Source organism: Sceloporus occidentalis, unplaced genomic scaffold (assembly GCF_023333645.1).
Source record: "Sceloporus occidentalis isolate IW3139 unplaced genomic scaffold, rSceOcc1.0.p SCAF_27, whole genome shotgun sequence".
Lineage (NCBI taxonomy): Eukaryota > Metazoa > Chordata > Lepidosauria > Squamata > Phrynosomatidae > Sceloporus > Sceloporus occidentalis.
In genome coordinates, this window is record NW_028317007.1 from 8,634,382 (window position 1) to 8,649,274 (window position 14,893).

A 14,893-nucleotide genomic window follows, 5' to 3' on the forward strand; every position below is an offset into this window, starting at 1 on the left:
GACAGAAGCTATGCAGTTTTTCCCAATAAAAAAACATATATATTGTGACCGTGTGAACCCCAGGGAGATGATTAGCATGGCATCTGAGTACAGCTGCTATGCTAATCATCTCCCTGGGGTTCACACGGTCACAATATATATACACATATATATACACACACACATATATATATATATATTGATCCTTTATGCAGCCCAAATTAACTTTTGCAGTGAGAATTTCACCTTTAAAATAGACCATGGAGTCAAAAGGGTTGGAAATATATAGCTCTGCCCCCCTTGCAATGTGATTTTTTTTTTCAGCTCCACCAACTTCGCTTTATATGGACTGTAGAAGCATATTGTGCGCACAAAATTTTGGCTCTGGGAAAAATTTTGCACAACAGAAATTTTCTGCGCACACCACCCAAGAAAAATTAGTGGGAACATTGCTTACAAGTATTTTTATTCAACATGCTCATCAATCTAGCAGTGGGCACTTTAATGGCTCTACCATTTCCCTGGTTGCAATCTATATAAACATTCTGGTATTACTGTTGTATTGCCTTTTAATTCTGATATGTAGCTAAGGTTCCAATCAATGATCCATTTATGGATAATTAAAGCTTTGCACCCTAGCTCACCTCATACAATTCAGTGTGAGCTCCGTTTCTCTGGATGCCTCTGCTCTCGACATGTCTGTTCGCAGTATCTTATGTGACTTCATAAACTGCTATGGTCCTCAGTGGTGCCCAGCCATGCATAGAAGGTTTTCCCAGTAAACCAGTCCAGCCCTGTTCTTTTGGGGGGAAAAACTTACAGAAAATGTGAGTTTGTGACAAATAAAATGTTTTGTGACTACATCTCTTGTCACCAGAAACCAAGCAGATTATGGTACAAGTGGGATAGGACATTCAATTATCAAAACTTAAGTTGTTTTTTTCCCCTCAAAGATTTCAGTTTTTTGCAATTGAATTGTTCACGTTGTAGGTCACATTAAAGGTGGAAAAAGTTGTGACATGATTTATCTTTGTCTTGTTCTTTAACATCACAAAAACCTGGCATTTTAACAGGGGTGGGTAGACTTTTTATATCCACTGTAGGTGCCACCAACTAATTGACTGATTAAGTCCTACTGGACAGTACTTTTCACGTCCTGGTAAGAAACACGTGGAGCCCATATATGTCTAGGAGATATGGCTGACAACCTTAGTAGATGAACAATTACTTTATGTATTCAATACTTTAGTGAAAGAAAAATCTTTATATATTGTTCAGTATCTTGAACTAATGACGATACAAGCTGGGAGTGGAGATGTGACTCTCATGCTTTATTACTGCCTAACCTTCTGGAACCCTGCTGAGTTTTGAAAGTAGAAGCAATAAGATAGTCTTACATAATGAAGGTTACAAATTAAATTACGAACAGATGAGGAACAGCGAGGAAATTACCTTATTTGATTAAACCTGCACATTTAAGTAAGGTGCAGGTATGGCTGTGTTTTTGAGACTGTAACCATTATCTAGTTATTAATGACTATGTAAATCGATAGCAGATTTTGCCCAAAATATCAGATAAAAATAAAATATAACCCATATGAAGTTCTTCTGGCTTGATGTCAGAATAAAGCTTTTTGCCCTGATAATTAAACAGCTACCATCTATTTGGAAAATGTCAATGGAAGCTTAAAGCAATTATCAAGAATTACTGCTCATTAACATGTATGTAAGGTGCATCACAGAATGATGGGATGGGAAAAATATTTGTCAGTTTAGACAAATAACTTCTTCACAAGAAAAGATGCATTTGCATATTTTCTATAATGTTATTTGGAAGTCTTGTTTAGCTCATTTGTAAAATGCATAAATTCATTTATAAGTAGGAAAAAATAAATCAAAAATTCTAAATCAATTGATGCCAAACTCATCAGATATTAACCTTTTTCTAGCCCATCAGCTTCATGGTACTAAGTAACTAATGATGGTAAAGCAAATGCTGTATTAATCATTTTTGTAAAAACCATAATTTGTGAGAGTATAAAAAATATGTTTAATTAAGTCATAAGCCATACATAAGAAATATTTAATATTTTCCCTTTTTAACTATTTGGGGCATAACCAAGAAAACAGCTTTGCTATTATTCCGAGTGCCCTGTAATTTGGGGTTTTTGATTCCTAGTGTGTGACCGTGCCGTCGTTACATTAATGGACTTGCTTTTTCTCACATCTCAGCTGCTACTATTGTGTTTGACCCTAGCTATCATTGACTATGCGTACTCTTAAAGCCATTGTTACGGTTACTGTACTTTAACTACATGAATACCTGTTCCTGTACCTTTTGTCTCTGTTCCTAGCCGGTTCCTGTCACGGTACCTCCTCAAACATATCTAACTTATGTAAAGTCCCAACAGCAGCTAAGCATCCAGAGGCTCAACTGATGGGGAAAGGCGCCTGTCGAAAGTGAATACCCTGCTGTTAGCACGAGGGAGATAGTCCAAGGGCCCTTGGGAATTATACAACAAAAAGTTGACCTTTGAGTCAGTGTGTTCAATCTCTGACTAGGGGTCCTGAGTTTGGCCATGCACACTACATATCTAGGTTGCACCCTTCCTTTCATGTTTATTTGGGGCTAGAGCATTCTATCACGTGACCCCCTTCATGTTCCTGCGTTCGCCATTTTGATAAGTTTGGTCTGCCTAGGGGGCCTGCAGGCAATGAGAGCGCCACCATTATGCGCAGCCGCGTCAGCTGCAATGGCATCTCGGTACGCTGGCCCACCCCTCCCGTCCTGAAAGAGAAAAGCAGAAAAAAAAAAGTTAATTCATTTAAAAAATAACATTAAATAAATCATTAAAATAATAATATATATAATACAAAAAAAAAATTATAATGGGTGCTGTGATGTCATTGTGACATCACTGGCATGCTCAGGAGGTCCCTAGGAGGACCTCTAACCATTTCTGTGTAAAAATAATATATAAAAAAAAAAAAAAATGTAAAAAAATTAAAATAAAAAAATAAAAAAAAAATATATAAAAAAAGATAATAAAAAATTATTAAAAAAACCTTACTTCCCATTGCCCTAGCATAACATCTAGCCAGTATAACCCTTCTGCCCCCGTTCACAACCCCCAAACCCGTTAAGCCATAGGCATAAAAATTATACAAAATTGTACACCTAATAGTATGCTCCCTGGTGCTGGGAAAGTCTGGAAAATCTATATAAATTAGATATTTCTGAAATCAGGACACCTGAATTGATAAACTTGGAGGGGTTTTTCCATCACTTTACCTAATTTTGTGAGGATTCAGAGGGAAAATGTAAAAAAAAATTAGTTTATTTTTCTAATCTTCGCTAGTTTTTACTAAATTTCTCATTCAAAATTTTCAGCTAATCATCCAACTATGGTATCAAACAAAAGCTCTATCTCTCCTTGAAAAACAATATATAGTTTATATGGGTACACTAATCACAGGAAAAGAGAATCATCGCTAAACCGACATACCCCAAAAATTGAAAAATTGCTCTGGGCTTTGAGGTACCAAAAACCCCTGGGGTTAAGTTCAAGAGCTTATATTTATTTTGAAGAAACACATTTGTATCAAAGTAGAACAATTTCAGTGTTTACCTTGGGTGCTGTGCTAACTGCAGACAAGAAGCCTCTTAGCCGTTTTGTTGCTTATTGAACAGTAGTATTATCATTTATCAATTTCATTATTCATTTAGGAAGGGAAAGTGTACTATAGCATCATTTAACTGCGTGAATCATGTCTTGTTGTTTCCTGCGTTTTTACGTGCATGCAAAAAAATAGCTGCTGTTGATGTATGTATGTATATATAAATACCGATCAGCCATAACATTATGACCATTGACAGGTGAAGGGAATAACTTGTTATCATGGCACCTTTCAATGGGTGGGATATATTTCGCAGGAAGTGAGCATTTTTTCCTCAAAGCTGATGTATTAGAAGTCGGAAAAATGGGCAAGCGTCAATATCGGAGCGACTTTGACAATGGCCAAACTTTGATGACTGGGTCATTACATCTCCAAACCTGCAGCTCTTGCAGGGAATTCCCGGTCTTCAGTGGTCAGTCAAAAGTGATCCAAGGAACCGGGTCATGGGCGGCCATGGCTCATTGATGCACTTAGGGGGCGAAGGCTGGCCCATGTGGTCAAATCTAACAGACTAGTTACTGTAGCTCAAATAGCTGAAAAAGTTAATGTTGCTTCCTATAGAAAGGTGTCAGAACACACAGTGCATCACAGTTTGTTGCCTATGGGGCTGCGTGGACATAGACCACTCAGAGTGCCCCTGCTGACACCTGTCCACTGCCGAAAGTGCCTACAATGTGCAGGTGAGAATAAGAGCTGGACCATGGAGCAATGGAAGAAGGTGGCCTGGTCTGAAGAATCACACTTTTTTTACATCACGTGGATGGCCAGGAAACCTTGGGTCCTGCCATTCATGTGAATGTTACTTTGGCACATACCACCTACCTAAGCATTGTTGCAGACCATGTACACCCTTTCATGGGCATGGTATGACATTGGCCTTTTTCAGGGGGATAATAGGCCCTGCCACAAAGCAAAAATAGTTTAGGAATGGTTTGAGGAACACAAAAACAAGTTCAGGGTGTCGACTTGCCCTCCAAATTCCCCAGATCTCAATCCAATCGATCATCTGTGGGATGTGCAGGACAAGCAAATCTTGCAATTTACAGCATTATATCTAGAATATAAAAACAAATATTCAGAGTAAGTGGTCTGATTAGACTAATTATGTCCTCTGAGGACAAACAGCTGCCAACATTACTAGACACATATCAAGGAGCACTGTATATTAGCCAAAGCTTAGGGCGGTAGGTTTGGGTGTGGAGGAAGCACCTTTTGCCTCAAAACCGGAGACAAATCATCCTATTGAGCAATCAGCTACATTGAAAAAAAGGAGCATGATGAGATGATGTCAGGGAACTTCAACTATGTTACTAGTAAATCTAAAATGTATCTATGGGTTCAAATGCCCCTGTGCCCCTGCACACAAAAAAACAAAGGAGTTAAATGGGCAGCACTAATATTCAATATATGGCCATATAGATATAATAGAAAAGGATTATGTTGGACCAAAGGTACTTGATAAAGACCTCATTGTGAGGTCGAAACGTTGTTGGTGTTGTCCTTCAATAACCTGGAGTCCCTGGAGCCTTTATTTATTTTGATCTACTGGAGAGCTGGCCCTTCCTGGCACAGTTAAGCACCTGGGTTCCTTTGGTGTGTGTGCAGATTCCTCATTCTGGTGACTGACCAAAGGTACTGGCAGGATATAACCTATATATCATAGTGTAATGATCATACCACTTTATTGCAGGATGTATATTAATCCAACCAGCAGTTCACCCTGAAAGTCTACTGAGTTTTACAACGGGGGGGGTCTTCTCCCCTCCATTAGGGATCAGCAACATAACAAGCAAAAGGAAAATGAGAATCTCAAGGATTAGTGTATGCAACAAACAAAGTGGGCTGCACGCCCCAACCACAAGTCTTTCCAAGGCTATGGTTAGATGAACATTCAATTATGTTGTGTGATGAAATCGTAGTAAACATACTAATGTATAAAAGAATTTGGCAGTATTCTGTTCTTGTTTTCATAGAAACATTGACAGCTTGACATTATGGTGAATAAAATACATGTTAATATGAATTAATTACATCATTTTGCCCTATCAACTATGTTTTAGTTATGAACTGTATATTGTACAAATGATTAATACAATGTACTGTTTGTTAGCCAGTGAAACTTGGATTCCCCACTGTATTATAACTAAATAGTTTAAAATGAGCTAACCAGACACTTGTGCATCAATATCAAATGTTAATGCCTTTAATTACAAACAGTGGCTTCCCGTTCCTTCTATTTGTCCGCAGCTAAATTGTTTCCTAGAATACTCTTTTATTAGGCTATATTAGCTACACTAATGCAATGCCACTTCCTATGACTGTAACAATATAGCATTTGTCTTCTAATACACCTTAATGATCGTTTAATGTGGCTGTAATTGGCTACCATGCAAGATATTGCAATGCAGAACACCAAAGGTAATTCTGTGCAACAGCCAAATATGTATCAAAATTATGCATCTGTCATTATTTCTGCATTATCATAATAAACTGCTGTCATGCAGTCTATAAATTGTTATAATGAGCTTGTATCTATATGCAAATGGATTATACACTCCTCCAGATTTTATGTACCAATTTGCCACTAATTTCACAACATAACAATGTTACTATTTGCAATAAACATATGTTATATTTTTAGCAAATGTCCAGTGGTGTTAGACAGAACATATTTTCGTAGCCATTGTCTTTGTTGTATATCTCTGAAGTTAGATAAACTATAAGAACAGATCTATTCCTCCAGAAAAGTTAACACTTATGCTGTGCCTGTGGGTGTTTTTCATAGTCTAAAGATGGCATTAATGGCACATTTCACATACATTTTATACCACATGCCCACCTCCATACATATTATGTCTCTATAGCTCTATAGGTATGGAGTCCATATAATTTCGGCCACTCAGCAACAATACTCCATACCTATAGAGGCTTTGGAACATATTATATAATATGTATGGAGCTGGACATGTGGTATAAAATTCATGTGAATTAAGCATTGCAATAACTATGGCTTATTCTACCCCCAATAGCAACCATTTCTATAGTAGTGACTGCATGAAAACAATTAGTAAGTATGCAAGGTATGTCATATATACAATTTATGCATATTTACTTGCAGTTGTTTCAGTCAGCTATTGTCCTTTCTATAAGGTTAACTTGTCCTTCTCTGTGCTTCAAGCTGGATGTTCTGTATTGATTGTCTCTTCTCTACATTTGTCTTCCCTACACCCTTTGACTCTGAAAATTGGTTCTACTGCAACTGCCCGGACTGTTGGGCAGGCCTGGAATGGCACCTGCCACTTACCTTTACTACACACACATGAATCCAGTGGGTTACTAATAGCCAAAGCTCAATCCTCCTGGAAATGAAATAACAATAAAAAAACAAAGGAGCCCACCAGTAAATATCACAGGACTATAATCAGAGCTATTTCTTACCGGCTTCTGCATTTAACCTGTAGCTTAAACCGTGTTTACCTTTATTATCTTGCACTGTCAATAACAGGTGGCTAAACCCAACTAGGAGCGTTAAACCTGGGGAAACCAACGCCCTTTATTTGCTGTTATGTTACATTATCATTGTTGCACTCTCTGTAGGTTTTTAAGCCTGGCAGGTTCAGTTACAGCGATGTGAAGATAAATAAAAAACATAAAAATTTGGACATTTGGGAAAAGATAGTGGGGACAGCTGGAAACACTAGAAAAGGCCAGAATCCCCATATGAAAGATATACGTTTGGATATCATTGGCACCGGAATACTTATAGTTGGGTAGCGTGCAAGCCAACTGCAACATGAAAAATGTAAGGCTTATAGTGGCCATTATGGAAACCCCAAATAAATCTTGTTTAAAAGTTAATATTTAACTGTGGCAACTTGAAGCTACTCTTTTTTTTTAATTACAAAATAATGTGTAAGGACGTACATTATACTAAACACTCTCTACACAGAGAAAAATCAACATTTTGCTTCCTGAGAAGCACAGATGCTAAAAGTCAGTACATCACAGGTGTGATTTAATTTACATCAATGTTTGTTTGTTTTCCAGTGAAAACATTGAAATTACTTTGAATATTGCCAGACAAATTGACTGTTGAACAGCAATCTGACTGTAATTACGTAAAATAGATTTAAATACTTTTTTGTGGTTTATTGTGTTCTTTGTTAACAATATAGTATGTGAAATGCATTTCTGTGATCTGCCGTCCTTCATAAAACAATGCTTGAGGCATCACTGCAAATCTTTTATGGAAAAAAGTGATTTATTTCCTTGATATAATAATTTTTCTATTTTTATTTTTTTTACATAGATTGAACTCTATTTCAGTTTCTGTACCGAAAATGTCCAAATTGCCTTATAAAATCAACCGGTATCCCCTGTGTCAGGAGAAACAAAACCTAAGCTATAGTGTCAATTAAGGACTAAAACACTTATTGGAGATCATAAAGTCAGATCAGGAACATTTATGTACAGCAGGTTAATATACATTTGGGAACATGGCTGATAATCTACATGTAGAAATGAATGTCCGCATAAATAGCGTGTTACATGATGCAATCTCCAGCCCCACCGATCCTGGATTATAAGGTGAGTGCTGGGTGTAACAATGCCTCTGACAAAGTTACCCTTGTGACAACTGCTACATATGAAGGTATTACTGAGAGAAAAAATAAATCCCAACAGGTAAATCATGAATAAAAATAAATGGCACATTTCAACAATTGACCTGAAACAAGCATAACGTAACTGAGCCTTAAGAAGGGGTTAGTGCAGCAGTTGGGGGGGTATTTGTGAGGTAGGGGCATGAAGTGAGAGCGCAGAAACCAGTTTGTCTAATAAACTGAAGTATGAGTATTAAATAGGCTAAATTGTATAACTTCAAACTCTGTAAATTGAGAGGGTCAATTGTATTGCATTAGAATAGTTTTTGTATGCTTATTCAAAATTGAGTGGAGAGTGTGACATGTCTAGATCAGCCAAATACCACGCTTTTATATTTCCGTTGGAAACAGTGAAGGCGGGAGGAGTGGTAATTGGTGGTGTGTTAGCGTGTCACGTGGCCAGTTCTGTCTGGCAAGCCCGCTGCCCTTTTGCAAATTCATCTTGGCATGTGTGCTCAGTTGAAGAGCCTGCAGGAAAGCTGAATGTGAGTGTTGGATCTGCCTATGCCCTTATTCATGACAGCCTGAAGTTCAGTAAAGTGGGTGCCTATGCAGCTGACAGAGGAGCTGACATAGACTTTTTCCCGATACATGGGTAGAAGGTGATTTCCTGCAGAAGAAGTCGTCACTGGTGTAAAAAGTGGGTTACGATCAGCAGAGTATGCAGTGGAAGCATCCGTCAAGATGATGATCATAATATGAAAGCAGCGGAATTGGAGTATATCATCTGTGAAAGCCACAAGGTCTCAACCATGAGTATTATTTACACCCATGTATTGAGGAGGAACAGAGAAGGAAATAATGGATATCCCCTTGGGTGCTTTTCTGTAAGATGAAAGAGGATTAATTTAAATTGTTTGTCATGACCAATGCCACACTTGTGTTATACACCATTAGAGTATATAAGATGAAGATCTTGCCCAAGTTTTACATTTTCTAAGAAATGGAACCGATAGGGACAGGCCATCTTGTCAAATGCCCTTTCTGCATTGAGTTTGTTAGTTGTTCAAGCCCTAAATATTCAATCAATGTAACACATTGATGTAATAGCGACTTGTTTAGTTAGGTAATTTTTAGAGTGGCTCATTTCTTGCTGTTCTGTTTTATTATTCAAGAGTTTTGTGTTCAGAAGTGAGGCAAGGTAAGTCTATCAAATGTACGAAGGACTGAACATCAGCTAGACGTATGTCCACGTTGGTATGTTGTGTTGAAAGTGACTTTGGAAACTACATCTGGTTTCTGATTCATGAATGCAGGGATGGGAGGATGAAGGTTGCCAGCCTGAAATGGTTCGAAGCTTGCCTGACTTATTCGCATGGTGAAACAAGTTTACCTGATTATACCTGAGATTCAGTAAATTAGAAAGGAGCCTTTATAACTGAGGACTTTAAGATCATCTTTAACAAGTATGGCAACTTCAACAGTATAAAGCACTGGTATACAAAGTAACTTTGTATTCCTTCTTTCACTTAACAGTACTATGGTACTAAGAAATAGATTTCCAGAAATGTCACCCATTTTCTAGATGAGTTGCAATTTATTATAACCGTGTTCTTAAGTGTCATCTTATAAAGTAAAGAAGGGATATTGTGCCGATAACATTGCTATAGGTCACATATATGTTACCATTTTATTACTTTTGTGCAATAATATGGATTCAAATAAAATTGCTATGCATACAAATAATGGCAACTGATGCATGGACAGGCATGTAAGTAAACTAATGCCAGCTGCAATAATTGAGAGCATATTATTCATTCTAAAGGTACCATCAGGTCTTTGCTGACAGATTCTAGAATGATTTGCTGCTCAGATCCAGGATTATTTTTGATACAGTAGAATCACTCTTAATTTTGAGCTAGACAGCCTGCCGAGAGTATGACTCACATATGTCTTACACACAGGATATCCTTTCTGTGAATCTGACTGACTGAATATATCTAATTAATTATTTCTTCCTGCTGGTATTAAAATATGGTAGGTATATCAGGCAAAATCTAATGTGCTTTTAATAAAATAATAGGGAGCGTTAATTATAGGTTTTAAAATGCCTCATTAAAAAATGCTCATATCACCTAAAACTGTATCATTTTAGTAGTTTAATTGAAAATTAATTTATTATTTAGAGTATTTCTTCTAGATATACATGGCTATAAAAAATGAAAGTGGTATATGATGATGGTAATAGATAAATGATTTCTTAGGTATAAACTTACCTATACTGTTTCATATATAGTGCTAATCATATGCGGTTTTGAAATTATACATTATATCAGCAATGCTCATGATACATATAACATATATTTGGTCTGTCAAATTCAAGCCTAGCATACATGTGTTAAAAGGGTACTAGGTACGCTTGCAAATGTACTAACCTCTTTAGACAATACCAAAAGAAACTGTATAATGACTGCGTCATTCCACATAATACGAATTAAACGTCTTGCTATATATTCCAGGATCTGTTAACTGTGTTTGTTCTTGGTTTATGTTGCTATGTGGATAGGAATTTTCCGCTGCAGGAAACCCTTTGGAATTACCTGGATTTCTTCATATATTGGTCAATACATTCAATGTGATCTTCACATTATTGGACACTCTGCACTGTGAATATTTATATAATTCTCATTAATGTATATAATCCTTTATTTGCTCAATAATGATTAAATCTATGAATTTTATATATATATATATATATATATATATATATATATATATATATATGCAATACAGTTAAAAACTTTGAGGTCACTTCGTTTTTGAAAGAAAAAAACAAATGGAAATCAGAAACACGGTATGTTAAAGTTGTAAATGACTATTGCAGCTGGAAAGGGATGGTTTTTAATGGAATATTTTTATAGGTGTACAGAGGTCTTTTATCACTCCTGTGTTCCAATGGCACTTTGTGTTTGCTAAAGTTTACGTTTACAAGGCTAACTGATCATTAGCAATTATGTTAAACAGCTCAGGGACCCCAAATTTTAAATGGTAGTAATTTTTTGGTGCATCAGTTATTAGAATATATTTTAGCAAATCCAGTACATTTAAGTTTTGCCAACACATATACCATACTTGTATAGTGCACTGATGTTTTAAATAAAACATATTTTATAGGTTACAAAGGTAAGATTTACTATCCGAAAATAAAACCTTTCGTATTTTGCCATTCATTTCTCAGAGAACTTTTGCTAGTTTTATAGATTCAAATTATTTGCAAACCTATTATCCTTTAGAAAATTCACAAATGTCAATCAATGTAATGAGAAGTCATAACAGGTTTGAAGAGCACTGCAAAATTTGGCAGTAAAATTAATGAAGTGATCTGACAAGGAATCATAAGATCAGCTGGGTACAATCATATATCCTAAGGAGAAGACTTTCTCTCTAGTGCTTTATAGAAATTCACATTTTGTGTTTTCTGAGTTTCCTTTTTCACATCTGTACTAAGCTAGTGATTGATGGTATATGGCATGGAAATAGCTAATACGAAAATGCTAAATAAACTTGACGAGGTGAGTTTGCAGTTTCTCTTTAATCAACACATTGAATTTGCTGCAATCCTACAGGAAGAATGCTATTAAATATTAATTACCGGCGGTGATTGAGGTTTTTATTGCAGCGTTTATAATCTCAGACAGCTTTTAGCAATGTAGCTCTGATAACAACATGGGCTCCAAGGATTTGTAAATTGTAGATATTCATGGGATCACTTTCTTCGCTACAAACCATGTTTTATTTGCAGCATAATAGGAGTGAATTAGATAAAAATCAGCTGCACTTGTGAAGCTTCTTAATTTATTTTTTAGTCTGTAATTTAGAAATGTTGATATCAGTGTTTAGCAGATAAATGGCAAACTGGAAATTTGTAGTACACCTCCAGCTAAATATGGATTCCAAAATGAAGTAATTTTATTAAAATGTAAAAGATTCCACCTTTTTACATTTTATTGTATCTTTTCTTGTTTTGGGCCTGCTAAGGATTGACGGTAGTGCTGAAAAAGCCACCGGAAAGATGAGACCTTATAGCAGTTGATGTATCATAGACAGGCTTTTTGTAATTTGTCAAAGGCTGAATAAAATCAACACATACATTGTCATGGTCATGGTCATTTGCATGGCATCTGAAAAGCAATTTCTGCATATGAATCGTGTATTTTCAGCATTTTGCATTCTTTTATTTATTGATCTGATGCTGTGAACTGTAAAAAATATTATCAAGAACTGAACTAACTTCTTGTTCTACCTTCTAGGGCCGTTAAAGCGTATGATTTATTATCACTTAATTATTTAATATAATCTCCACCAAGATATTACTCGCACTATAAAACATGGAAAACAATATTTACTGAACTACGATATACAAGTTCATGTAGGGCGCTATGTTTATGCAAGGTTAAAGCATATTGGGCAAATTAAATACCATTTCGTGATGGCCTTAGTCATACATTTGGAGCCATAAAAAAAATCAGCCTTTAAGCCTTTAAACTGTTGAACTAATTATTTTGTCTTGAGTAATGAGGAGATTGGAGTAAGTATTTTTAACTGAATTTTGAATAACTAAGATGGAAGTTAAGTGAGTGGAAGGCTATCAATAAGCAAGTTTGTAGTAGCTAAGATAGGGAAGTATAATAATGGAATTGGCCATTTGGTAAAAGAAAACACATATTTGAGGAATACTCCTTGTGGAAGATTAAAGTAGGTGTTATTAAGCTGTTTTGATACAATCCATTGTAACAAAATGTGGAAGAATAACATATTGACAAATTATACTCTAATTTTATTGTATATTTCAGTTTCAAGGAAAACCTAATTTCAGCTTCTTACATTGAGGTTATTGTCCTCACTCTGTTCTTGGGAAATACTAATAGCATTCTTGAAAACATAAAGTGGAACATACAAATTAAAAAGCGTTAGATGAAAATAATTGGCTTTCCTTCTGCAAAAATCAATATGGGTTTAATTACTTATCCTGTTCTAATAGGTTTAGAATTAACTAAAATGTCTTCAGACATTTAGTAAATTAACATTGGAACAAATACATTTTATCTCAAAGCTGCTTTTTAGATAAGCACAAATTAATCCAGCAAATTGGCATATGTTGGTAGACTTTTAGGATTATCTGTCTGGGAGTTTATAGTATTTCCATAGGGTAATTCTTATGTACAAGATTTTGGATTATTTCTGTGGATATATTTTTCCCCATGGTTTGCTATAGCACATTTAAAATATTATATTTCTACTGCCAATGGAAATAGACACATAGTATGTGGTGTTGGAGAGAGTCTGTTTATGGTGGTAGGGTAAGTGTGTTACTGTATAGTGTTAGCATGTGCCTGAGGGTATGCAAATGTTAGTGTATGGTGTTAGTATACGTGAGAACATGTTGGCACATATGTGTGTGCATGTTATTGTATGGTTGTATGTACACATTGTCAGGGCTGGCGCCACCTATAGGCATAGGCCTAGGCCTATATAGGCATAGGCCTAGGTGGGCGCCTACTTGGAGGGGGCGCCGGCAGCCACGCAGCCTGCAACCGCGAACCATTCATTAGAAGCGTGGCTGCGGCTCGCAGTCACTTGATGGGAGGCAGGGCAAAGGGGAGGGGCTTGTGGGGGTGGCATAATTATGTTTTGCCTAGGGTGGCCAAAATCCTTGCACCAGCCCTGTTTATGGTTTTAGAATGAGTGTATGTTGTAGTATTTTGTGTTAGCATGCATGCATGAGTGAGTGTATCAGCAAATGGTGTTAGAGTGGGTATATGTTAGTCTATGATGTTAATATCAATGTATATGAAGGTGTCAGTACTTTGGGTGTTAATGTATGGTGTTAAAATGAGCTTGTGCATGTGTTTTATTTACAGGGGGTGGGGTACCAAAGAAATAATGCACCCGGGCACCATTAACCCTAGGCTCATCCATGTACCATTGCCAATATGTCAAACAAAATAATTAAATGTTGGTCCTGAAAGCTAAGCTAAACAAAAAAAAAAAATGTAAAAAAAAATTGGCAGTTAGATTCTCTAGGCAGTCTGACATATTAGCAGAGGTATGGAATGGTTTTTGGCAAGTATTAAAAAAAAATAGCTCTTTTATACAAATACATCTATTTGATCTTCTAAAATGTAGAATGTCTTATCAGTTTTTACCTTGCGTCCATGATGGTCAAATTAGATTATGAATATTTATAATTATACTCTTTTTGTATTTTCCTGAAAAAAATACTTCACACTCTTGGGTTTTTGTCATGCTATATGAAGTTTAATATATTGATTTAACCTCTAATTACACTACAAAAGAATAACTCCTCGATATTTTCTTTTCACTTATCAAACCTACAAAGTTAACTGTTTCATTTCCCATCAATTTTTTAAATTATTACTTCATTACAGGTAAATAACCCCAAATATCAATTAATGGTGTAAGGAGGCATGAGTCAATAAGCATTACAGAATGTGCAAATATTTTCCTTCTATTGGCATGTCAGTTATGTTACACTACCCGTTTCTTGATTTTATATGACAAGTTGGCATTGCCTGTTGAGTACATTTACATTATAATTGGCCAATTTTATAGTT

At 36.0% G+C, this 14,893-nt stretch overlaps 1 protein-coding gene across 2 annotated transcripts in view; it reads left to right on the plus strand.

Moving 5' to 3' along the window:
- The window catches only part of LOC149299903 (heparan-sulfate 6-O-sulfotransferase 3-like), a 241,641-nt gene that overhangs the window by 46,530 nt on the left and 180,218 nt on the right, over window positions 1-14,893 (plus strand). The window contains exon 2 of one of the 2 annotated variants that reach the window (XM_089485908.1): window positions 11,586-11,594. The exons of the other annotated variant lie outside the window; for it this stretch is intronic. Within the exon in view, the coding sequence (XP_089342034.1) occupies window positions 11,586-11,594 (9 nt within the window). The remainder of the gene's footprint in view (window positions 1-11,585; window positions 11,595-14,893) is intronic. 2 annotated transcript variants of the gene reach the window in all.